This window comes from Stegodyphus dumicola, chromosome 12 (genome assembly GCF_044657685.1).
Source record: "Stegodyphus dumicola isolate Sdum_Otavi_A_Nest chromosome 12, ASM4465768v1".
In the NCBI taxonomy this organism is placed as follows: Eukaryota; Metazoa; Arthropoda; class Arachnida; order Araneae; family Eresidae; genus Stegodyphus; species Stegodyphus dumicola.
The window spans coordinates 59,452,003-59,478,206 of record NC_140779.1 but is presented as its reverse complement, the minus strand read 5'-3'; the positions used below and the strand labels follow the sequence as shown (position 1 = coordinate 59,478,206).

At 35.1% G+C, this 26,204-nt stretch overlaps 1 protein-coding gene across 2 annotated transcripts in view; it reads left to right on the top strand.

Annotated features, from left to right (window-relative positions):
* Window positions 1-9,269, top strand: part of LOC118194064 (cell adhesion molecule Dscam1-like) — a 572,732-nt gene extending 563,463 nt beyond the window's left edge. For both annotated transcript variants that reach the window (XR_015044453.1, XM_085827755.1), the window contains exon 23: window positions 8,498-9,269. Coding sequence is in view for 1 of the 2 variants with exons in the window: in XM_085827755.1 (XP_085683881.1) it covers window positions 8,498-8,588 (91 nt within the window). In the remaining variant the exon portion in view is untranslated. The remainder of the gene's footprint in view (window positions 1-8,497) is intronic.
* The last annotated feature ends 16,935 nt before the right edge of the window (window positions 9,270-26,204 follow it).

The following is a 26,204-nucleotide window of genomic DNA, read 5'->3' as shown; positions in this document are numbered from 1 at the left end:
GCAGAAAGGTCTTTAAACCACTCAGTGTAAGTCATTAAACATATTATCTTTCAGTTAAAAAACTGATTTCTAAGAATCAGTGCTTAAGAAGCCATTATACGTTGCAAGATATCAAATTTTACTTTAAGTGCATTTCAAAATGCTTTAAATGTATACTCATAACATACGCATTTCAAAACTTTCTTATTCAAATTGTTATGCATTATTTCAAAATTGCATTTACCGTCTGGCATACATATAGCTCATGCTATCCAGTATTACTTTTCAAAACAGCTGATAGATGGCGCCACCATCATAACCAGTATAGCGTAAGTAAATATTTCCAAGATATTTTAAAAAGAATTCGCTTAATTAAAAAAAGCAAAATTTTGCAATATTTTTTCTAAGATAAGCTTTTTTTTTTTTTTACTTTAGTTTCCAAAATGCCCTTTTTATAATTTTATTTCACTCTTTATTCATAAGAAGATAACAAAAGGTAAAAAAAATGTTAGTGAAATGCTAGAAATGTTAGCGAATGCAAGAAAAAATTTTAATCTTTGAAATAAAAATTACTGAGTAAATAAATGTAAATGAGATGGCCGCATTTATAAGCGCTTCAAATAGCACACAGGAACAAAAAGAAAGTGAAAATAAGAATGAAGATAAATAAAAAGCGTCAGTACTATTAATAGGAAAAAAACTCAAAAATGTAGAATTTAAAACTCGGGAAAAAAAAAAAAAAAAAAAAAAAAAAAAAGACCTTAATTTGTTTTAGTTAGCATTTTTTTTGTTTATAGATAAGGCTTTGCATTTGATCACCCTCGAAATTAATACAGCTTTATTCGAATCCTCCCCAGATTGAGATTCCTTGTTTACGTACTTTTATCTCTAAAATGAAATTAACAACCAGTAGTATCAATATCCTTCTGCTAATAAGTTAGTTAGAAATGTTACGCTTTAAAATTTCAACGTCTCTGAAAATGATAAATCTTCAACTATTCAAAATGGTTAAACTGTTGGTTAAGAGTTTATCCATCTTGCAACCTATCAGAAAGTACCTTTGGAAAACACTTTAGGAAACAATCTTAAAAATGAGGAGGGAGTATCGTGCAAGCTCAATTCAACTTTAAAAAAAATGTAAAGCATCTGAGGCGCCGCTTTAAGGTTAACACCTTTATCTTTACTTGATTAAATATCTAAAAAAATTAAAGATTGCAAAACAATGGTATGTGTTAGTATAATATAAGACATTCTACAGCTCCATGGACTAGGCCTGTGCACTTAGTCTCTAAAAATCCCCTGTGAAGACTCTTTCGCCCCTCCGAAGACTATAGGAGAATTAATGATATCACTATTTTTGACAGAAATCCCATTCCTAGAATTAATGATTTAAACTACACTTTAAAAAGTAAGAAAGTTTTTTTTTTTTTTTTAATTGATCTAACAAAGCAGATTTCAGAATTCCTATAGACGCAGAGGATAAACAGGAAACCGCCGTGATAACAGCCTGACTGCATTTTATGATTTAAGAGCTAATGAGCTTTGGATTGCGAAATGCACGAGCTACCTCTCGTAGATTTTCTATGAAGTATTAAGGTTTGGACTTACTCTTCCATATCTAGATGACATATTAATTACGTCTTCTTCAGAAGAACACCGACATCACCTGAAACTTCTTTCCAACAGATTAGATAAGTACAGCTTGAGAATTAACATATCTACGTCGATCATGAGTGTTGATAAATTGGAATTTTTAGGATATCTTATAATGCCGGAAGGAGGTCCTCCTCCAACTGAAAACGTAGAAGCAATGTTGAACTATCAGTTACCAAAGAATACCCATGACCTGCGGACGCTTCTAAGGACGCTTGCTTTTTAACAACTGTATTGGAAAGATGCTGCTGACACGCAAGCAGTATTTCATGAATATCTAAAGGATTCTAAGAAATAGGACAGAAGAAAATATATATATATAATTCATATTTTATATTACGCTCAAAGGGGCGTTTTTTTAACGTTCTGCGTATTACCTTTATTTATTAAATATCATGTTCTTCGCTCTTAAACCATAAAATTCAGTTCAGCAGAAATACCGCAAAATAATTTTAAAATAACATATCTTTAGTATGGTACACAGTCTCGTGCGCTTGAGATAAAAATGTTTTCCCGTATAATGTTGCTATTGCTCGCTTTGAAATCTTTCAGTTTGTTAATCAAAAATTCGCTATATACAAAATATAAAATCGATAATTAAACAAATTCCAAATTTGGGCTTCCAGAGGCCCATATTCGGGTGGAAACGTACATTATTCAAAATTTGATGGCTCTAGGTGCCGTTTTTTGATCACAATGCGAGAAACATACAGACAGTTATGCAGATTCTTCATTATTTAATTTCTTTAAATATAATACAGAGCTCTAATATTTGGTGGCAACAATTTGAAAAGTGAATCACCGCAAAATGCCAAAACAAAATTAATAGTCCTTCTGGGCAAATTGCCCTTATGGACTAAAAATTAAATGGATCGATGAAAATATTAGGCTTTGAAAAATGGGAACAGGGTTTGGTAAATGTAGCTCTTTTCAACTAATCTCAATTCGGATTTGCCTTTATCACTGTGCACGGATGCATTTGATTGGGCTATTGGTGCAGTCCTCTAACAGTTTGAAAATGAAGCATGGTAACCTGCAGCGTTTTATTCAAAAAAAATTAAATGACAGTCAGAAAATTTACAGTACTTACGACTGCTAGTTATTAGGAGTATATCTTGCGAGTAAACATCTTAAATATACGTTAAAAGATCGCGATTTCAGAATTTTTAGGACCATAAACCACTAGTATTTGCTTTTATATAAAATCATCATCATCAAGACATCAAAATGCATCATCGAGACAAATGCGACAGCTGCAATAAGTATTTCAATTTTCTACTAATATATACTATATTAGTGGAAGTGAAAACATTGTTGCAGATCAGTTATCAAGAATAGTACATATATTGATTTCCCTCATTTATTATGATAAAACTGCAGATAACCAAGTCTATGATAAAAAATAACAAAATTTTCAAACTCAGAACAAAACATTAAATTTCCAAAAGTTACTTAGTTCCATCCGGTAAAAGTATGCGGTGTGATACGTCTTCTTCTAGCATTATACCATTTATACACAAACAATTTAGAGTGGATATATTTCAACAAATATATTGTCTCGCTCATCGAGGAATAAAATAGACTGTTAAAGAAATGACATGCAAATTTACCTGGCCAAATGTCAAAAAAGATATACAAATATGAAGTTGCGTTTGCATTGGTTGTCAAAAAAAAATAAATAAATAAATAAATAAATAAAGTTTCACTACATGTAAAGTCTGAATTCGAAACTTATCATCAGCCTTATGAACATATTATCATAGTTCACATTGACTTCATAGATCCCTATTCAGCATCTGATAATTGTATGAATTGTTTGACTTGCTCAATTGATCACTATATTGGTTGGATAGAAGCCATTCCTTTACATGACGTAACAGCAAAAACCGTTGCAAAATCTTTTTATGAAAGCTGGCTTGTTCTTTTGAAGGTCCTTACCAAATTATTATGGATCGCGGAGTGCAGTTTATTTCTGATCTACTTAGTGCAAGAGCAAAATTCAGAGATTTCATCGAACTTTAAAAGTTGTTATCAAATGTCATTTCTATTATGTGATCTGAATCCATTCCAGCAATCAAAAGATTGCTGGAATAGATCTTAGAGCAGCACTGAACGAAGATAGAATTTAGGGCAACACTTGAAAGAATATTCTGGATATTCTATTGCAAAAATAGTTTACGGGAAAACAATTAAGTTCCCTGCAGAATTTTTCGATAAGCCGACGATTTCTACAATACCTCAAATATTTTTACATTAATTAAAAAAAAAAACCAATAAAATTGTTCAAGCCTCTGCAGATAAACCAAAACTTATTACTAAAAATTATTCCTTAATCTGAATTAATTTAAATGAAATAGATAATGTCATAATTTATCTCTTCATATGAAACATTTTGCATTAGAAATATGTAATTTTTATTTATTACCTAAAATTTAAACCAAACAAAATTATTAAATTTCTAAATCAGGTTTTTTTTTTTTTTTTTAAACCTTTATGTGCTTGCTTTTTGTTCTTTTTATTTAAATGAAACGGAAAGGTACTGATTTTTCACTTATTTGTACACAGTAAAGGAAGTATTGTAAAGGCAAAAAATTTCGTGTAGCATATTTCAACGATAATACACATTTTGAACGATCTCGAATCTATTAGAATGACTTTTTCGCATGACATCTGCATATACAGACAGAATAAAGGACTCTTTTCTCAAAAGGGATTGTAAAATGGATTTAAAATGGATTCAAAAGAGAAATTTTTCGTGACATCTGTACGTACGTACGTATGTATCTCGCATAACTCAAAAACGACTAGCGGTAGAACATAGAGATTCTGTATATGGGACTGCTATAACATGTACCTCCCCTTTTCATCGCAATCAGCCACACTAATCTTATAAGCACATATATATGTGGGTGTTTATATGTTTAGTATATATATATATATATACACTTTGGGGTCCACCAGCGGCCGAGCGGTAAAGTCGCTGAACACTGGTAGCTCGGTCCGAGGTTCGAATCCCGCGAACGGGCAGGCTGCATGGGCGTTTTCGTGGTTTTTCCCATGTGTAACGTTTATACAAGCCAGTTTCCCTTAGAAAGTCCTCCACGAAGGCATCCCTTCCCTTAGGCAGATAGCCCTCGAGGCTTTGCCGTAATTAAATAACCTAACCATATCCACTATGTTACTCTGCTTGGTGAGCTCAATTCCTTTATTCTTATATAGTATTGGTAAATTTTGCATTCATTTTTTTTTTTTAACAGTGGTTGAATTATGTTATTCTTGTGATGCTCCGGTTAAGGTTTTTGTGCCTTTAGTTATTCTGCAGACAATAGCTATAGAATTATCAACAGTTTAAAAGTTTAAATGGCGCTAGGCCTAACGAGGTTCCCATTCGTTTACATTTGAAACTTATAGTAGAATAGTGAATTAAATCATTTGGTGCACCAACTTCAGTGTCTTATTGCACAGCGGGTCCAAGAGTTAGCTTTCAGTTTTATATGCCGAAAATGCTGTCTTCCTGCCCATTAGCAGAACTACTGCTTTTTGTGTAGAAACTCTAATTTCAGTTGTAAAAATTGTTTTTTTTAACTGTAATTGGTGTTTTAGGTCTTTCTATATTTGTAATTTTTAGTGAAGGTGTTTTTAGTTTTTATTTAGTGTTGCCGGGAAGTGAGAACTGAATTGATGGAGTGAGAAATATATCTCTAATGAAATTTCAAGAAATAAGTTTAAATTAAGCGCAGCAAAAAAAAATGTGTATAATTTAATAAGCCGTACAAGGAAGTCATGTGGTATCTACATCAAATATTTTTATTGAAATAAATAAAAAAAAATAGCTTACAGAATAAGTAAAAAAGTATATAACTTACAACATATAGTAACATCAGTTGAAAATAAAACAATTATTTTCATAGTTATTTTCATTTAAATAAATACTATAAAATATTTAGTACAACGTTTTCCTTAATAAAAAGATAATGTGTAATGGAAAAGGAGGTATGGTGCCGTGAATGAAATCCGAAGCTTTTCGAATTCTTTTTATTTTTATATAAATAAATATGAAATATAATACTTGTTCAATAAAAATCGAAAAAGTGCAGCAAACAGAAAAAAAAAAAATTTTTTTTTGACTTTTGGTTTATCAGCTTACAAAAAAACTAAATACTAATTGATTGTATAAAATATTATCGAAAACGTTTTTGAGAAATCTCGAGGCACAATAGGATCAAATTTCTTTTCTAAAAATGAAAAATATTGAGAAATCTTAAACTTTTTGTTCTACCAAATAGTTTAACTGTGTTTATGGTTGCAGCCCTTGCATTCTAAAGTCATAAAAAAAATGGCTCCCGGTTGACTCATAGACTTCTTTTTTATAAAACATAGTTCCAGGGCTATATTATAATCGTAATCATATAAACTGAGAAGAATGGAATCAGTGTTACAAATCTTGATAACTTAACTGGGTTTTATATTCTGAATCCGTTACAGAGTTTTTATAATATTTATTTCAGAAGATTAGTTATACTAGGATTCTCATACCAGCAGTCAGAAGAAGTACATTCCGTTTCTTGCTTTTGTTTAGGGATGCAAGGAAAAACGTTCTCTCAAATACCACATTGCAAAACCAAGTGTTTACTGGCCGTTTATCAAATGGTGCCAATATACAAATGAAAAGTTTCGTTTTTGATATAACTTTAACAAATTCAACTACTCCCACTTTATACAAATCAAATTGTATGCATATAATATTTAAATATCCATACATAAACATCTAATAATAATTCGATAACGTAGCTCAAATTAAAAATAATTATTAAAGCAGTTAGTTATAAGTCAGCCACATTCTAGCGACCGAATTCCATCGACGACAACTCGAAAGCTTGTTGCCAAACAATGAATAATCTTCGAAAGTTAGCCACAAACTGGTCCGATTTTTGGTTTTCTTACCATTATTACCGCAAAAAGAACCCCCCCCCCGAAAACAAATGACCGATTACGTTACAGAATGACTATACAGAAAAGGTATGTACGAAACTTGGAAAAAAAAAAAAAAAAGACATTTAAACGTGAAAACGAAATAAGTTGTGTTAAAAGAAGTTATATCAGAATCTCTAAGAAATTTTTAATTTGATTTTTAAATCATTTTAATACATTTACGTGTCATAAACTAGGTATCTAAATATATATAAATTAACTAGCTTTCCTACATAAAATAATAATGTATCACTAATACCAAAAAAAATTATACAATGAATTGTAACTACAAAAACTGAACAAAACGTGATTTAGCTATATTCGTATTAATAAGATTTTATGAAGTTCTCTACATTTTATGACAATTTTTATTCATGATTTGTTATTCTATTCATTATTTATGTTTCTAATTAAGTTTAAAGAAAAAAGAATTTTTGTTCATTGAGTTGAATAAAAAATAGAAAACTTTTATGTTTTTCATTTTAAGGTAGATTTTATTTTGATGATCTTAGCGATCAAACCTGCGTTATATTAAAACAAATCATGCATGAAGAAAAATTCATTTTTGGTTTTCAGTGTGTTCTTTCAAAGTTATATATAAGAAAAAGAGTTTGCTTCTTTTTAGGAATAAAAAAATACTTTGTATAAATAAAAATATAAAAAACGTTTAAGCAAAGCTTGTAATAATCTACATACAACTTTCAATTTCAACAATTTTCTCCCTCCTTTTCGTGTGCCTTCGTTGTGTAACTGGAAACACACTCGGCGCGTATTCGAGAGGTCCAGGTTAATGTCTCGGCGAAGGCATTGCTCATTTTTCACGTCTCCCGCATCAAAATAGCCTAATGACCCTACAATGGCGCCCGAACTAAAAGGTGGTAGATGATGATTCTTAAACACCAGGACTTACTTGGCGACTGGGTCCTCTAATCCTCAGTCGCTCTTTAAAAGAGGTATTTTAAAAATAAAATAAAGGATAAATAAAATATTCCCAGTAGCTCTTTAAAAGGGGTAATTTAAAGGGATTTTAAAAGGTATCTTCTCCCTATACTTTCTGCATGCCTTCGTGATGTAACGGTAGCACACTCGGTGCGTATTCGAGAGGTCCAGATTCGAGTCCCGGGGAGGACATTGCTCATTTTTCGTGTTTCCTGATTGAAAAATCCTAATGGCTCTACAAATTTGTAGGAACAGCTATCCCAATTTTTGAAACCAGCCCTGATTTCTGGAAATTAAAAATCAGGCCCAGATTTCTGGAAAAGCCCAGATTTCTGGAATTATGCTTCAAGATACAAGTTTCATCCACTGCTGAAATAGGAATTAAATATTCACCAATTCTTACAAAAAATGTGATAAGAAAATGTTTTTTAAATAATAATGAAAAGTATATAAGATGTTCCATTTATAAGAAGAATGAAAAATCATTTTTATAGAGTAATTTTTTCAAACACTTTATTATTCTGTCGGTTTTAAATGAATTTAATTGATTTTAAATGAATTAAATATGTAACAAAAAATATAAATTCTGTGCCCTTCTGTTTAAGGTGCTGTTATTTTCAGTAAAATTTTACATTTTCTTCTTTTCTCTCCATTTGATCATTTTCTGAAACAGTTTGAAAGTTATTGAAACTGCATTTAGAATTTTATGACATTCCATCTTTGTTGGTCATTGCATCTAAGAGGCAACCGAAATATCTCGGGTTCAATTATCGTGAGGGTATACTGTATTTGAAGATTTCTAAGCACATAAAATAACAATAATGATGATGATGATAGTTGTGCAATTTTTCTAAATCATTTCTTATAATTAAAACAGGAAATTAATTAAATTAAAAAATATTTTCTTTATTCTTATGTTTATGTTTCATTCATTTATACATTTTGTCTGTTTCAGAGGATTACAAAACAGGAAATATGACAGTTTTCACATGGGTATGAAGGAACAGTTTGAAGTTTTCTATGGTGCCAAGAAGTTAATGGAGTAAGGTGACTGTATCCAGAAAACAAACTCTTATATCGAGAAAAGACTGCTTTTATACCTTGGTAACTAAAATGAAAACTACGTCTCAGTGCGGATTTAGTATTAAAAACAAATCTGAGCCTAAAGTACCGAAGGAAGAAGATTTGGTGATACAGAAATAGTTTATATAAACTATGAAACTGTCTGAACAGCATCTCCATTGAATTGGCAAGTTACAGTGGAACTACAGTAATAATATTCATAACGAACATTTACGATTTTATATGAAGATATGAATCTATGTTCTGAAGACTGCTAATTCATTCTTTGCCTTAGTATTCTGCCCGGTGAAAAGCTTGATTTTACACAGCTATATTATGAGGTGTTGTCAAATGGAAGAGATATATGCTTCATATCCATTTTTATTCTCAGTGTGTTTTAACTCAGAAATGTGAACTCAGAATAAATGTGAACTCAGAAAATAAGGAAACAAATATTTCAGTAAACTGAACCAATAGCCGGTGGAGAAAACAATAATTTCCATAACTTTGAATAACTTCTATCTCATCACCATAAAGCAGCTTTTCAAAACTTCAAAGATTTTAGGGATTCATGTCTCTTTTTAGATCATGTTCATTTTTATATATCCCTGTATTTTATAATTACCTGAGCTTTTAAAGTCAGAAATAAAGTTTATTCTATTTTATAGTTGTTTCTTTAATTGATATCAAGTATAATTATGTGTGTGATTATGGCAAAGCCTCGAGGGCTATCTGCCTAAGGGAAGGGATGCCTTCGTGGAGGACTTTATAAGGGAAACTTGCTCGTATACAACCACAAAAACAAAAAAAATGGGGAAAACCACAAAAACGCCCATGCAGCCAGCCCGTTCGCTGGATTCGAACCTCGGACCGAACTACCAGCGTTCAGCGACCTTTACCGCTCGGCCGCTGGTGGGCGGTATCAAGTATAGCCAAATGTGTGAGTAATAGCAGTGAACCATGCGTAGCTCTTTTCTTATTTAGCTGTCAGTTAAATTGTAGCTGAGTTAGATTAGGGTGGTTGTCGGAATTTTGTAAATTTTCCTGTGTTTAATATGAATATGAACTTGTTTCTTTAAAACGTTCTCCACGAAACATATTTCTATGTGATTTCATCCAATGATAACTTCTTTTCGAGACTTCTTAATCCTCGAAACTAACTGCGTAAGGTTTTTCTCCCTTGCCTTTGTGTTGCAACTGAAATGCGCGTCCAGGTAGCAGTCGGATGTTCTGGAATTCGAGTCATGGCGAGGGCATTTCGCATCTTCTGCTGTAAAATAAAAAAGTGCCTTAATGATTAACACCTTTATCATGTTAATTTTTTTGTAAAACAAATGTCATTTCTTTTTTAAATAATGACTTATGTCATTTGTGTTTACTATGCTCTCAAATCTTACCTAAAAACCTATTTAAACGTTCCTATTCAGAACTACATATTTAAAACATTCTTCTATATCAACTCTCTACAAAAAAAAAAAAAAAAAAAAAAAAAAAAATTGTATTAGTTTAGTTAAGTGGTTTTATGTAGTTTTTGGTGCTGATTTCAAAAGTGACATTTGTTTCTTCTTTCTGTCACATAAGATTTGTCTGCAAAATAAGATTAGACTTTTAAGGAAAATTAACTAAAATATAATTTTTATACATGCTTATTTTAATTTTACTATTGTTAGCGACATAAAAAATACAAAAATATTTACTAAACTAACAAAGGAGTGACAAAAGTATATTACATGATTATAAATCTTTGTAGAAGCATCGTCGCTTTCAATCAGAATTTCTTTTTGTACTTTTACTGTTGTGAATATGAGAATTTTGTCTTCTTAACATCCAACAATAGTCTGCCATCATGTTAACGTTCCATCACCCTTGATATTTTCGTTCCATTTCTTTCATCTCTTGATGAAACATTTTCTTGCTTCTCACTCACAGCTCCAAAATTTCCAGGAAAATACTCAGGGTGTGAATGAAGGAAATGAGCTTTTACACTCACGTTTCAGCCAAATTATTTTCAATTCTCCACTAAATCAGCATCAAAGAAAGCTGGTTACCACAGGCTTAAAAGACTTCCAGGTTTCTTTTAAAATTTTCCATTTTTGACTCAAAGTTTTCTTATACACCTTTGGACCCAACAAATACACCTTCCTTAAACTTTGCCTTCATTAAAACCAGAAACTATTCACAAAGATATCAAAAGTGCTCTCCTTCTTTAGGTAATGCTTTGCAAGTAGTGTCATGAGACCCAATTTGATGAGAAATGAATAACATCTTTTTACGATTCACTAAAATCTTCTTCTGAACATTCTTATCTTCACGAATAAGGCCCTTTCTTAGTGGACATTCTTTTTTAATATAATATTGTTTTTGGCAACGACTATCCCATTCTCAAAAGAAGTATGGGAACCCCCCCCTCTCTCTCTGCATTTGTGTAGCCGCTCTGTTGGTCTAGTAACATAGAAATTACTTTAAAATCATCGCAAACCGTTCAGTTACGATCGGAGTAACCAAGCTTGCTGAGGACCAATTTGAGATTTTTATAACATTCTTACAAATGATGTGAATATCTGACAGGTACAGAAGCATATTGGTTGCTTTAATGAAGAAAGGCTGCTTTTAGGCTCCTTTTAAATCAGGAATAGTGAGCCTGATCCCTACCGCCGAATAGTGAGCGATCCAAGTTTTCACGGTGGGTGGTGGAGGTTCTTGTCCGTAATGATCAAAGAAGATCGAAACATGCACTGGATGTATAGATAGATATATATACACACACACCTTAAAGTTTAGTTTTCAACTTGACATTTCCCCTTCGCGCAGTGTTCTCCTGATTCCATATATTTATACGGCTTTGTTGTTTGTTAATGAATTACCCGTCTATTAGAAGTTTAACACTGTAAATTATAGTATTAATACATTGCTAAACTTAACTTTATGTATTTTTTACTAAACCACCCCTTAAAAACTTCTTTGCAGTTCCATTATATAAAGTTACTGTGAACAGGTGGGCGGTATAGAAATTTTACTGCCTACAAAGTGGGCGATAGGTATAAAAAGGGTGACTACAACTGTTTTACATGAATCAATGAAGATTCTCTAATCTTCCGGTTTTTACATGATATTGAAGTTTTCCATCAATCCAGGAATAGTGTGACGAAAAACTAGGTCACCCTCTTGAGGAAAAAAAGGCACAAATCCTTTTTCTTGATAGCGGTGCTATGAAAACGATATCTCGGAAGTATACAAAAACTGCTTTTCCTTTAATCCTGACCCTAAAACCTCTGACAGAAGCCTTTGAAAAGCATAGATCTCTTATTAAATCTTTTAATTCAGATTGAGTTAAAAGTTTAGGCCTATTACTGTCTGGATCATAATAGTCCTCTCTATCATCATTACCGCTGACATGTGACAATGGATCTCTGCCTTCTAAAATGTTTTTCAGTATCTAGAAGAGAGAGACTTATAAATCAATTCTATGATGAATAAAGCAAATAGCTGAAGGGATGTGAAAAAATGCAATCTCCTTTTTTATTTTTTAAATTGTAATCTTGCACATAGCAAAACAAAAATAACAAACATTACTATGGTTTTTAGGTTCCCTCCAAATCATAGGTATTCCGACAAGGAATGGTTTCTCTTACCTTGAAACCATTGTCTTAATTCTTCAACACGCGCAGAGCACACTTTTTGAGGAGCCTAAGTTTTAACTTGATTCCTGATTCCCCGGCTTTATGCGAAATTAAGCAAAATAATTTTTTTTTTTTTTTTTTTTTTTTTTTTTTTTTACAAAACGAGAAATGTTTCTTTGATGCTTTCCAACTGTAAGTCCCGCAAATGTGGAATAAACAATCTGGAGAATCGACTCATCCTATAGAAGCCATTTCTTTTCAAAACTGAAAAGTGTCATTTAAAAAAAAAAAATGTAAGTTTGTAATGGACAATGGCTGGATCTACACTGAGAGTATGACAGCTGGCCTTGCCTAATATGAACCGCATTTTACTAGTTTTGATGTACCGCCTATTCAGAAAAAGAAAGGCTGAGTCATGTTGCTATTCAACTTACACTGGTTACTTTGTTACGTTAACTTATGAGGATAGAGATTTAATAAATTTAATATTACATATATTTTTAAATACTGGACGTAGTTTAATATTACATAATTTTTTAAATACTGGTACGTAGTTCAGTACGTAAATACGTAGTTTATATGTATCTCAGAAAAGCTTTAAAAGTTTAAACGTAATGTGTGATTTGTAAGTAAGCCACAATGGATTTTTTTCGTTATTTTTTCCGTAATCAACACAAAAAAATGCAATAGGGATTACTGAGAAAATTTCAAATTATTTTTTTCATCGCTGACATTTTTTATACAGCAGAACATCTAAATTTACACTTTGAATTTCGTAAAACTAATTACAAAGTGAGGCATCCATAGCTGAGTAGATAACAGTTTTGGAAAATGTAGGATGGGAACTCCCAAAATTGGGAATTATGACATGCACTCGACTGACAGGGTGTCATTAGCCAGGCGTGCAAGTGGTGGCACCTGTATCTACGTGAAGCGTTCGACTAAGCATCACATGATAACCCCTCCTGATTTAAGTATTTTGGAAGCGACAATTATCAAAATTTTCCTCCAAAATTCTCCCCCACTAACAGTCCTCTCGGCGTACCTGCCTCCACTATCAACTACACGTGGAAGAGGTACTTTTCCTGTCAGTGATTTTGATAAACTTTTATCATTATCAAATCACCTAATTATTGCTGGTGATCTAAATTCACGTCATACCGCATGGTTTTGCCCTAACAAGAACAGGTATGGCATTAGTCTAAATTCATGGTGCCAGAGAAACCATATACAGATCATAGCTCCTACCCTCAAGACTTTCTACCCTGTTAGAGGGTGTCCTGCAGTTCTTGATCTGGCTGCCTTTTATAATGTCAGTTTTAGGCACGAAATAAAAGTGATTCAAGACCTTGACTCTGATCACTATCCAGTTTTGATCACCCTAGATGTCCAAAATCGTTACTCAGAATTACAGGAGCAAGTCTCTACAAATTGGGAAGACTTTAGATTTATTTTGGAACGTACTGCTACCCCCCTATCAAAATTACCAGCAATTCGGACTTTGACAGGTGTTTACTAAATTTGGAGTCCATTCTCAAAGAAGCGAGAGCTGCGGCTTCAAAACCAATTTTCTATCCGGGTGTCAGACTCCCACCTGAGACTAAATCCAAAATTAAGCAGCGGAACTTTTTGCGAAAACTTTGGCAAAGGTCGCGTGATCCCAGTATCCGCGTCCGATTTCGCAAAATACAGAACGGGATAAGGACTGAAACCCGTCTTTTCAAACAGACGGAGTGGAAACACTACATTGAGTCCTTAACGACTGAAGACAATTCGGTTTGGCCGGCTGCCGCTCGAATACGCAAACAATCCAGACACATTTCGCCCCTTCAAACGGCCGATGACGCACGGATGGCTTACACAGACACTGAAAAGGCAGAAGTCTTATCCGACAGCCTTGCTACTCAATTCATTCCTAATAACGACGCCTACTGTAACCGCCCGGTTACTCAAGGGCGCATACATTCACGTGTTGAAAAGTTTTTAACACAACCTTTCACGCCTGAACTTAGGCCCACTGATCCTAAAGAGGTGATGGAATACATCTATAGACTGAAACCGAACAAGGCTCCAGGCATTGATTCTATCTCTAATCGCATGATTAAAAATTTCCCTGTAATGTTTTGTTTGGATTACGGTCCTTATTAATTTTATGCTAAGGAGAAGCTACTTCCCCGACCGCTGGAAAATTGCAACGGTCGTCCCCATTCCAAAACCGGAGCAAAATCTAAACTTACCCGTCAACTACAGACCAATTAGTCTGCTTTCCTCACTCTCAAAAGTATATGAATATGTCTTACTTAATCGCCTGAATGAATTCTGTCGAGATCAAAACTTAATCATCCCGGAATAATTCGGCTTCCGACCTAAACACTCCACGGTACACCAGTTACTACGTGTAGTGGAATTCATTAATGAAGGCTTTCGTAAGCGAGAGAATACTGGAATTGTCTATCTTGACGTAGCTAAAGCCTTTGACAGGGTTTGGCACGACGGACTTATTTACAAGCTCATGCGACTTGGGTTTCCGGCTCACATCATTAAAATTATTAGCTCGTACTTAGCCGGACGAAGCTTCCGCGTACGAGTTAACCACGAACTCTCCTCTCCCCGCCCGATCCATGCTGGATGTCCTCAGGGCAGTCTTGTCTCACCTCTGCTCTTCAATATCTATATCAACGACGTGCCTAAGGCACCTAGTATCGATTTAGCTTTATATGCAGACGATACGGCCATTCTAACTCAACATACCAACATCACCACGGTAATCTCTACATTACAGAGTTACCTTTCAGCCTTAGAACTCTGGCTCGGGCTGTATAAAATCAAAATTAATGTCGCTAAATGTGCTGCCACTTTATTCATCCGAAGAAACATCCCTCGTTTAGATAATCTAATTTTCTTCGGTGAACCTATTCCCTGGGTTACTGCTTACAAATACATTGGTGTTTTACTAGGCTCAAAATTAACTTGGCAACTTCACATTAAAAAAAAATTGAGAATGCGGAAGCTGTCAAAGCCAACCTGCGCGCCCCTTTTTCGCTAAAAATAGCGACCTGTCACTTGATAACAAGATCTTGCTTTATAAATCTATCATAAGGCCTATTCTCACTTACGCGAGTCCCATCTGGGGCCCAGCTGCTCTGACTAATCGTAAACACGTCCAAATTTTTCAATCAAAATTTTAAACGGCAGATATTAAACGCGCCATGGTTCATAAGGAACGATGACATTCATAACGACCTCAAAATTATGCTCATAAATCTCTTTATACAGCGACTTTCGGAAAGATTTTTCAAAAACATCCATCTTGTTGGAAATCCAGTATTACATACCCTGCCGGTATATGATCCTGCGGTTGCCTCTTCTAAAAAGCGACCCAGAGCAATCTTACAACTTGATTATGCTGAACTACCTTTTAAACGGCGCCGGTATTTGAATACAGACGCCCAAGTGGATGCTTAACTCTCGTTCCTAAATCCCAACCGCCCCCGCGTTAACAATGCTTAAGGGACCGGAGGAACCCTGTTCATTAACTCTTTAAGAAGAGTCTTCTAACGTTTCTTTAACAAGGGACAACTTATCTCCGCAGCCGCACGCGACTGCACTTAATTTCTCAATAGCTTCTTAAAAGCTTCTTTTCCACCCTCTAAACGGGTTGCTTTCGACCCCCCTAAGCGGGGACTTTAAACGTCGCACTAAATAGGGACCAAAAATTTTCTTCTCCTCCATCAGCTGTATCCATGGTGCACTGAACGGTGGCTTGGCAAATGCGGTCGAGAGCAGGAGACTGACGTTAATTACGGAAGGGGAAAGTAAACGGCTGTGTCAGGGTCATAAGGGGTGGTGGCTTGGCATCTTGGTGGCTTGGCATGGTTCTACCTCCATGGCCTCTTCAGTGCTGAAGCAGTTCTTTGTTTTGCAACAATAGTGTAAAGAATTCCTCAAAATGTTTACTTTTGTATTTCAACACATTTTTGCTTGAACGTGGGGTTACCTGCTGTCTGAGAAGACTTTTGCCCGAAATTCCCATCAGTCAAAAAACCACTTAAGAATTCTTCCACCAAACCTGGCCTCAGTTATGCCCAAGTTTTAAAGCCTACTCCAGTTAATATTGAAGCACCCACTGAGCCTGATACGGCAAATGTTAATTCTGTACAACCGTCTGCTGCTGGGCAGGATAATAGACATAAACAAAAATTTATTAGTAATCAGGATAAAAGTAAATATTCTGGCAATACCAATAGTCAGGTAAATAATGTTGATAATAATAGCATATCTGAAATTTCTGAGATATTTAAAATTATGACTGAAGTTCAAAACATTTTTGGTTATGTGTGTCACACTGGACTTGGTTGCAAAAGGCATCTCTTTTTCTTACTCCGCACTTGCCCTCGCCCGATTGGGCGTGTTAGCCACTGCGGTGGCCAGTCTCTTCGGGATCTTCATCAGATTATGCCATCTCCACGTATGATCATACCAGTGCCAAATTAGGAACTGCATTTGATCGAAAATCGCTCAGTCAGATACACTAGGGTAGCGCTCACGCGCGGGCACCTGAATGCAATGTACTGACGTACTGTCGCTTGATCCGAGAAGACTTTTGGACTGAACAAAATTCGGAAACAGTACACCTGACGAAAATTGTTAAGACAAGTTTATACACTAAATTTTTATGTTTAGACATGAATCTTTGATCCTCTGCTTTGTATAAGAACAGGAATCTTTTGCTTTTTCTTCTGCACGTCGACTGTTCTTTCTTTTTTTTTTTTTTTTTTTTTTTTACCTTGTTAAACATTTTTTGCTTGTAGTAAGGAAAGAGGAGATCGAAAAATCTGTAAACAGAAATTCAGGGAACAGGAAAAGAAGAATAAAAATGCTTGTTTTCTTATACTGAAATTTGTCATAAACTGATTTTCCTACAATGGGAAATATAAAGGTTTATAAAAATTCCAAACTTATATCTTTTATAAAGAAAAATATTTCATTTGTAAATATTTATGGTAATAAAAATTTCAAATTTTACGAACCCAAATTTGCTTCAGTTACATAAATAATCTGGAAATAAAATTAATCAGATTACCTAAATAGATTTTTATTTGCCTTTTTGCCTTCTGAAGTTTCGAAAGTAACTATCTCTTTGCTCAGAATAAATGCACAAATATCAAGTGGTCAAATAATAACCATGCTTTCGGATCTTCAGGAAGTCCTGGTCATAGATATTAATCACAATGAACGAAAGTGAGCAAATGGATAGCAATTTACTTGCAGATTAATTTATTCTAATCGAATTTCGCATCTCTAATTTTTTTTTTAAGAATCGTTAAGGTTGTTAGAAAGCTACAAAGGGGAGGGGTAACGAACGGGAAAACGCAATGGTCAAAATATTGCAAATTGAATTACTATACTGAATACCTTCGAGTTTATGCACGCAGAAATAAAGTAAAAGTTCAGATTTCCTTTTTTTTTTTTTTTTTTTTTTTTTTTTTAAAAAAACTCAGGAAAGCGGTTATTCTGTTTTATGAATAAAATAAAATATTGTAAACAGTTATTCTATAACAAACGTAGACAGTCATTCTGTAACTATATGTATAACAAATTGTGTTTAAAATGGTTTTAATTACATTAGTAATTATGCTCATTGTGCTCGAAAAATTATCAGTTAAATACATTATTAGCCAGGGGTTCTCAAAAATTTTAGCCCCATACACGCCTTTCACCGCTACTAAACAATCATTTCCCTCTCCTCCTTTCTAAAATTCGAAAAATGAACATACATTTATTTAAATTTAGATTACTTTTAAAGTTTTTCTATAAATAAAACAAAAAAAAAGTATAGAAAATATTGACATATGCAAAATTTTGAATAAAAATCGCTTTTATATTCTTAAAACAAAATACTTAATAGGTAAATAGAAAGCTGATCGCGTTCGCCCCTTGAAGTTACGAAAAGTCCCTAGGAGGGAATTCATCCCCCCCCGTTGAGAACCCTTTTAAAAACAATACCAAACATCTGTTTTATGACAAAAATAGTTATGACAAAATGATTTTAATGTACATGCATTGTTTTTAACCTCTCAAATTGTTAAGCTGTTATAAGTAATCTCTTGTTATAATTTTAACCATAGGATAAATTATATCTGTTAGTCCGTGAGGTTTATTTATGCTGTGGTAGCATTAGTGTGACATGAAAATGGGAAAGATCAGATTACAAGTATAGCTAGATTTTTGAGAAAATGTTTTGTACCTTGTTTCAGGTGCTGCGTCAAAGGTTTATGCGTTTAAATGAAAATAGCCTTTAAACCTAGCAAATATTTGTATTATTGGTTGCCATTTACGGCTGGGAATTACTTCCAGTACAAAACAGAATCGAGCTTAATTTTTTTTAATATGATGTAAAGAAAGTTTTGACGTAAACCGTTACCGTTTTAACGTGCATTTGCCAAAAACTTCAATTTCGGATATTTCCCGCTTTTTATTTCAATCGTGATTGAGAAAACAAATTTTCATGTGTGAAGGGGAAAACGCAGAATAATGGATTTACATTTTTAATTCTTTAGAGTGCAATATTCCTCTTTAATTCATATCTAAAAAGTGTAGAAAGAAGACATCTGAAAATTTAACAAACTGTATCACCCATTTTAGATATCAGTTCCTTTCATCTCAAACATTTAAAAATATCTATCATATATGATACGCATAATGTAGGTAAAGTAAGGAAACAGTTAATCAGCTTACAAGTGACTAGGTACTTACATGTGACTCAGAACTACGCTATGATCGCGCTATGATGAGTACGATAAATCGACCACAGTGTAGTGAGGAGTCACACAAACTGGCAGAATGTGATTCATTGGCCTGAGTAAGTTGTCAAGACAAAGAAGGAAAGTGTCTGAAATTTTTGGTTTTCATTTACCTGCTTTATAAACTACATTTAAGGTAATCTAACCATTTACTTTCATGGTTTGCTCCATTACCTTTATCAGATTAACACATAAAGACCCTTAGATTAATGCATATGCTTCCTTAAGAGGCTGAGATCACATCTTGATATCAATTCTGATTACTTAAGTAACATTTATCCTCTTGTCAAATGTTTCGTATTTAATGTATAGTTCATTTTTATCACTTATGAATGCCCTTTTGACCTTTTTTCGAAGAAAAAAATTTGCTTCATATATTTTCTATTCACATCAACATCGGAAGCTCTAACTGCTGTACTAAAAATTAATTGATCATGCTGCGCTGTTAATTATATCATATGTTCATTACGGTAGTTTATTCTTTCCTTATTATAGTTTTATATTAATTTCACATAGACCTTGCATTGAAAACTATTAAAATCCAACTCATTTTTTTTTCTCATACGAATATATGATGCATAAATTAAACATGAATAGTAAACATTCGGAATTCTAGAAACAAACTTAATCCAGTATTAGCGTAAATTTTCAGAAGGATTTTTTTTTTCAAACTCTTTGAATGAATGCACTTTTATAAGTTGGAAGGCAAGCATATAAGTATTTTTTAAAGCTTTTTAAACCAAAATAATATTTGCTGTTGTCACTAAATCACACTAAGTCTGTAGTCTTTAATTAACTTGGGGGGGGGGAAGAAAGAAAGAAAAGTATAGATGGTTTCTGTCTGTTTGTCTAGAATTTTATAATTCATCTATTGCAAATGATAGTATACAAATCGGTTACGTTGAGTTGAACTGGTGAAGCACACGAGCTACATGTCTAAGCGGAAGAAAGCCCTTTTTGGAAGACTACCTAAGGAAAATTGTCTCACATTATATATGGATAACAACCAGAAATATCCATATAGCCAGCCCCTTCGCTGGGCTTTGAGCCAGTGCTGAGCTACTAGTATTCAAAGGTCTTGACATGTGGCCTATTGTGAACCACAGAGCCTGACTAAGGCAGGGGCATACGGGGTAATTGCCCCGAGTTCCCACATTACAGAAAAGGCACCCCCAAATCGAATAGAAAGTTTATTATTATAAAATATAAATATCTCCCAAAAGCTCGCTTGTTCATTACTGAGGTAGTGAAGCACAGGGGGCCCTCGGAAAGGTTTTTTCCCCGGTCGCCTGTTGGGCTAATTCGGGCCCTAGTGAACCAGTATACAGAACAAAGAGATAACAGCTAATCTGTTGTGAGTATACAAAATGCGCACGGTCCGTAATGGATTGAATGCACACACACAACCAATAATGTCTTGATGAAATTTATTTAAAAAAATTAATAAAAACACTTTACAGTTATAAAAACACTTTACAGTTGTAGAACATTTTACACAAAAGTACTCGTACTACAGATCTTCTCACTATCATAGAGCACAACCAGTAGGTAGCACTTTAAAGTACTGAGAACATCGAATACAATACAAACAGCCTCAAATGCGTAAACTCGCATGGTGATCTCTCAATACTCTGAGCTAAACTCACTCTGAACTAAACTGAAAAACTGATATTCTATCCTGTCTTATAAATTTTCTCCCGCCCACCGAGAAATTTCCAGTACCTCCGATTTCACGAATTTGCTGGACGCACCACATAGTTACAGTTGCATAGGAAAGGATATACAGTGGATGGACAAAAATATGGAAACACCTTGTGAAATGCATGTTTGAAAAGAAAGATTGATTTTAATGAAATATGTAGGTGGCGCTGGCGTTTTTGACTACTGACGCCACCTATACAACTTCGTAAATGTGCTAAACAGTTCAGTTGTTGTCGGAGTACTGTATGTGAGGTTGTCATTGCATTATGTCAGAGTTAACAGACTTCGAACGTGGGCAAATTGTTGGAGCACGTATGGTAGGTGCTTTCGTAAGCAAGGTAGCCGAAGTGTTTAGTGTTTCAAGAGGTGCTGTATCGAAGATTTATTCCGCATATTTGAAAAGCGGAAAAACATCATATGCTAAATCACAGCGCGGACGAAAGTGTGTCCTGAGTGATCGTGACAGACGATCATTAAGGGCAATTGGGACGAATAAAAATAAGAAGACCAGAATATTTATAAAATAAGAAGACCAGAGCTGCAAAAGTTACTGCTGAAATGAATGTTGTGTTACCGAACCCTGTGAGTACCAAAACAATTAGAAGGGAGCTTCATAAACAGGGAATTGCTGGCCGTGCTGCAATTGAGAAGCCACTCATCAGTGATGCTAATGCCCGTAACAGGAAAAGGTGGTGTTTAAGTCATAAAGCCTGGACTATAGAGCAGTGAAAGCGAGTAATATGGTCTGACGAGTCTTCTTTCACATTGTTTCCCACTTCTGGCCGAGTTTATGTCTGGAGAACGCCATCTCAAGCTTATAATACAGACTGCTTGTTGCCAAGAGTGAAACATGGCGGGGGTTCTGTTATAATTTGGGCAGCCATATCTTGGTTCTCCGCTAGCCCCATGATAACTGTGTCAGGGCACATGACTGCCAAGAGTTATGTGAACATTTTGGCTGATCAAGTTCATCCCATGGTACAAACTTTGTTCCCCGATGGTAATGGTGTCTTCCAAGACGACAAAGCCCCTGTTCACACAGCTCACATTGTCCAGGACTGGTTTTTTGAGCACGAGGATGAGTTGTCCCATCTCCCCTGGCCACCACACTCACCATACCTGAATATTATCAAACCTTTGTGGTCTACATTGGAACGGAAAGTGCGTTCTCGTTATCCACCGCCAACATCGTTATCTGAACTTGCCACCGTTTTGCAGGAAGAATGGTATAATATTCCCTTGGCAAACATACAGGAACTGTATTTACCCATTCCGAGAAGACAGCAAGCTGTTTTGGATGCCAACGGGTTTCCTACACCATATTAAGCAAAGAAACATGTTTTTTTAAAGGTGTTTCCATATTTTTGTTAAACCCCTGTAGTTATGGTCACATAGGATCAGACAAGTCACAGTTACATAGGGATCGGACCAAAATGTCGCCAAATTGTAGTCAAGTTAAACAGCTTTTTACAATGCTGAATGGATGTAAGCAATATCTCCTTCAAGGTAAACTTTGTGTATGGATCAATTGTCTATGAGAATGAAAAACACAAGAATAGACAAAAAGCAACATCAAATTGTCAAGATTTTAGATAAAGCTATGGCTTTATGACTTTTTTTCTTTTTTTTTTTTTTTCTTTGAAGGTGAAGATAGAGAAAATGAATCTACATCAGCCACTTTCAAAATTAACAGGCTTTCACGACAATTTAAAATTCCTCTTTTTCTAAATTTACATGATCACATATTCATTTTCTGTTGTTTAATTATAAGTTTCAAAAAACAATGGAGTAAAATTATTCTATGAGTCTTAAGCTTCTAATACCTAAAAAAAGGCAAGCATTGGATAAATATTTTGCATTATTATTAGCCGATTATGAAGCGGTAATTGTTTTTGGTCGAGCTTGACCTACAGGTCAGCCGCAACGTGCTTTTATTAGTATCTATTTAATGTATTATTATATCTTTTCTGCATAATCTCATAAAGATTATAAGGGTATTTCTCCCACCTTCTTGGCTTGCCTTCGTGGTTTAGTCGTCTGCACCCTGGTCACGTATTCCAGAGATCCCTGGTTCGATTCCCGGCGAAGGTGCTGCTCATTTTTCATGACTCCTGCTTCCAAAAAAAAAAAAAAAAATACCTAATAGATCTACAGTGACGCCCGAACTAAAAGGGTGGTGAACGATGATTCTTCACACCCAGGATTTGGCGATGGGGGTCCCCTAAAAGCCCCAGTCGCTTTTTAAAAGGGAGTATATAAGTTATTTCTTCCGCCTTCTTAGCGTGCCTTCGTGGTGTAGAGGTAGTGGTCTGCACTCTGGGCACGTATTCCAGAGGTCCGCGGTTCGATTCCCGGCGAAGGTATTGCCCATTTTTCATCTCTCTTGCTTTGAAATAACCTCATATCTCTGCAAGATCTTCTCTTGCATAATGGTAGATCGGGGTGCAACTCATAAGCATGGTATATCGGTGCATAGTAAAGAAAAAGAGTGCTTCTTTCTCATAAAGAAGATGAGTATCTGTGTTTTACATTGTCTCCTATTCTATAATATTTTACATTGTCTCCTATTCTATAATATATATACATGCGCATATACACATAGGTGTACAAACGTGCATAACATATATAAATGTACATACGTAGTATATATATATGTACGTACATTCACTAGGTATATACATGTACATGCATACATAACCTATATGCATGTACATACATACATACATATATACATGTACATACGTACCATGTATATACATACCTACATAAAGTCTTATAGTATTAGATGCATTTCGCGAAAGCAATGACTAAGTTACCTGTCCTCATGTTTGTTTTTCCATGGTATCATGTTTGTGTAGTGTTTTGAACTGCTAAGAGCCATCGGTTCAATGTACGACCCATTTGTCATGTCAAAGTAAAAGAACAAGGCTGTTGTATATTTTGGTCCCTGGCTCTCTATATTGTCAAAAATATAGAATTTATGCTGTCAGATCGCTGGAGGTTTAAATACAGACACTGAGAAACAGTTACGATTGCATGCCTTTCCCATTTTCTTAGGTAGACTAGCTGCTGAAAAGTCCCCCTATACCTATATTTTTTACATTCAGTATGCTATATTCTTGAAAATCTGCGGCATGATTGTATTCGTGCTTTATACTAACTGAAGTCGCTATTCAAACAACAATGAAAATTATGGTCAAGACTTAATTATCGCCTAGGCCCAAAAGACTCGGGCCTCCGCTTTTAGTAGGCCCAAAAATTATCCTGTAAATTCTAATAAACTTGCTCACTCCCCATCTGTGCCTAGAGCTCTAAACACTCTCGATGGTAATACTTATCCTAACTAATATTGTAATGCGAATGTAAGTTTGTTTGTGCGTTTGTCTGTTTGTTACGCCTTCACGCCTTAATTACTTAACCGATCATCATGACATTTTCAAGAAATAATTTTGGTATATTAAAAAAGGTTATAGGCTATAAAATGTTTTTAAAAAGTAAATAAAATCAGAGATATTAATTAAAAACTTGGAAAAACGATAATTTTCGCCCTCGTTTTTCCGAGTGGCAACAGTCTCGCAGGCTGGAGATGAAAATCTGCTTTATTTCGAAAGTTGTTGCCACTGCTCGCTTTCAAATTCTAGAGTTTGTTAATAAAAAATTTCTAAGATGAAATAAAAATAGCACTGCCAAACATTAAATACATTATTCTCGATTCCAAAAATTCGTGGGAAGCCACTTCGACTATTTCCATCTTCGTACGACTTCAATTAGCCGAAATATTAATTAAAAACTCTTAAAGCGGCTTAAAGCCGAGTGGCAACAGTCTCCCTTCTTGAAGATAAAAATGCTTTATTTCCAAAAGTGTTATTGCTCGCTTTCAAACAGTACAGTTTGTTAACCAAAAATTTGTTAAGTTTTACAAAATCCTAATATTACACTGGTGTGCAAAACTTAAGCAACAGGTGTTCTTTTTTGCCTAACTCCACGAAAAATCATCTGAGAGACATGGAATTAAGAGATAGCATTTTGTATTTAAACGATGACGAAAGCATAATTGCCCTAAAACTGAATACAATGCATACAGTATGAAATCAAACAAAAATAGGCTTTATTGAACTCATAATATCGTTATAGATGATTGTCGGTACAAGAGGAAGAACAACAAGCAGATGTTTCTTACCATGGGATATGCCCTTCCCTTACTGCAATGGTTGCTTCGAACGGTCTCTCCATACTCAGCACCAGATTGTCCAACAGATCTTGAGGTAAGAGTACCCATTCCTCAATCAGCATCTGTTTCAGTTGCTTTGCTGGGTGTTTCCCGGAGGATGTAATCGTGCCACAAGGCATCTCCCCCTCCCCAAAGCATCCAACACATGTTCTACGGGATTTAAATAAGGGCAGCACGCTGGCCAATCCGTAAATATACAATTCGAGTAATATGTTTACTTTTCAGTAGCTTCTGAACAGCAGGAATGTGGTGTGGCCGTGCATTGTTATCCATAAAAACGAAATCTGCTCTAATGGCACCTCGGAACAGACGCACATGGGGAAGGATCACCTCCTGACAATAGCGATCTCCGGTTACAGAACTTCTGTCGAAAACGTGGAGCTCTGTCCGCCTGTTCAGCATAATGCCTCTCCAGACGAGATCTTCAGGACACCGTAACAGTCTCTTTCCGTGATGTTACTGAGATTAAACCGTATCCTGACCTCTCTCCAAATCAATTTGTGTTGAGAATCGCTTGTGGCACTAAAACGACTTTCATCCGTAAGGAGGATACGACTCCACTGAAGAGATGCCTAGGTTTGCGCTTCTTGCACCACTGTAAACCGTGGTCCCGATGGCCAACTTTCAAAGGGATGCAGCGTTCAGGACGGCAGGCGAATAAGCCACCTTTGTGAAGGTGTCTGGACACAGTAAACCGCGACAATTGTCGCCCCGTTGCTGTACACAGTTGTTGAACTATAGAATGTGATGACTTGTTGAACTATAGAGTGTTGTGACTGGTTTCGGGCTCTTTTCACCTGCAGGACAATATATCGGTCATCCACTGCAGTTGTTTTCCTTGGGCGGCCACCACCAACCTTTCTAACAGCCGTACCTATGGTGTATAAGGCTTTCTAAGCGCGCGAAACGAAGCTTTTGTTGATTCCGAACTCTTCAGCTATACTGGTAACACTTCGGCCCTACTCCAGATTTTCGATCATTCTTCCAAGTGTGAAGTCATCCAGATCATTTCTTCAAGCCATATTTCCCGAAAGAACTCCTTGTACTTGCAGCGAATATCTTTAATTGCGTCTTCATCCTTCCTTTTATGGTAGTGTCCAGTTGAGCGCGCCGACCGTACGCGTTTTGCGTACGCTCACGTAGCCTGTGACGTTTTTTTTCTTGACATTTGCATACACATGACCTTTCTACTGAATTGCGTGTTCATTGTACTGAACGCAGGAACCCCTTTTCTACAATTTAACG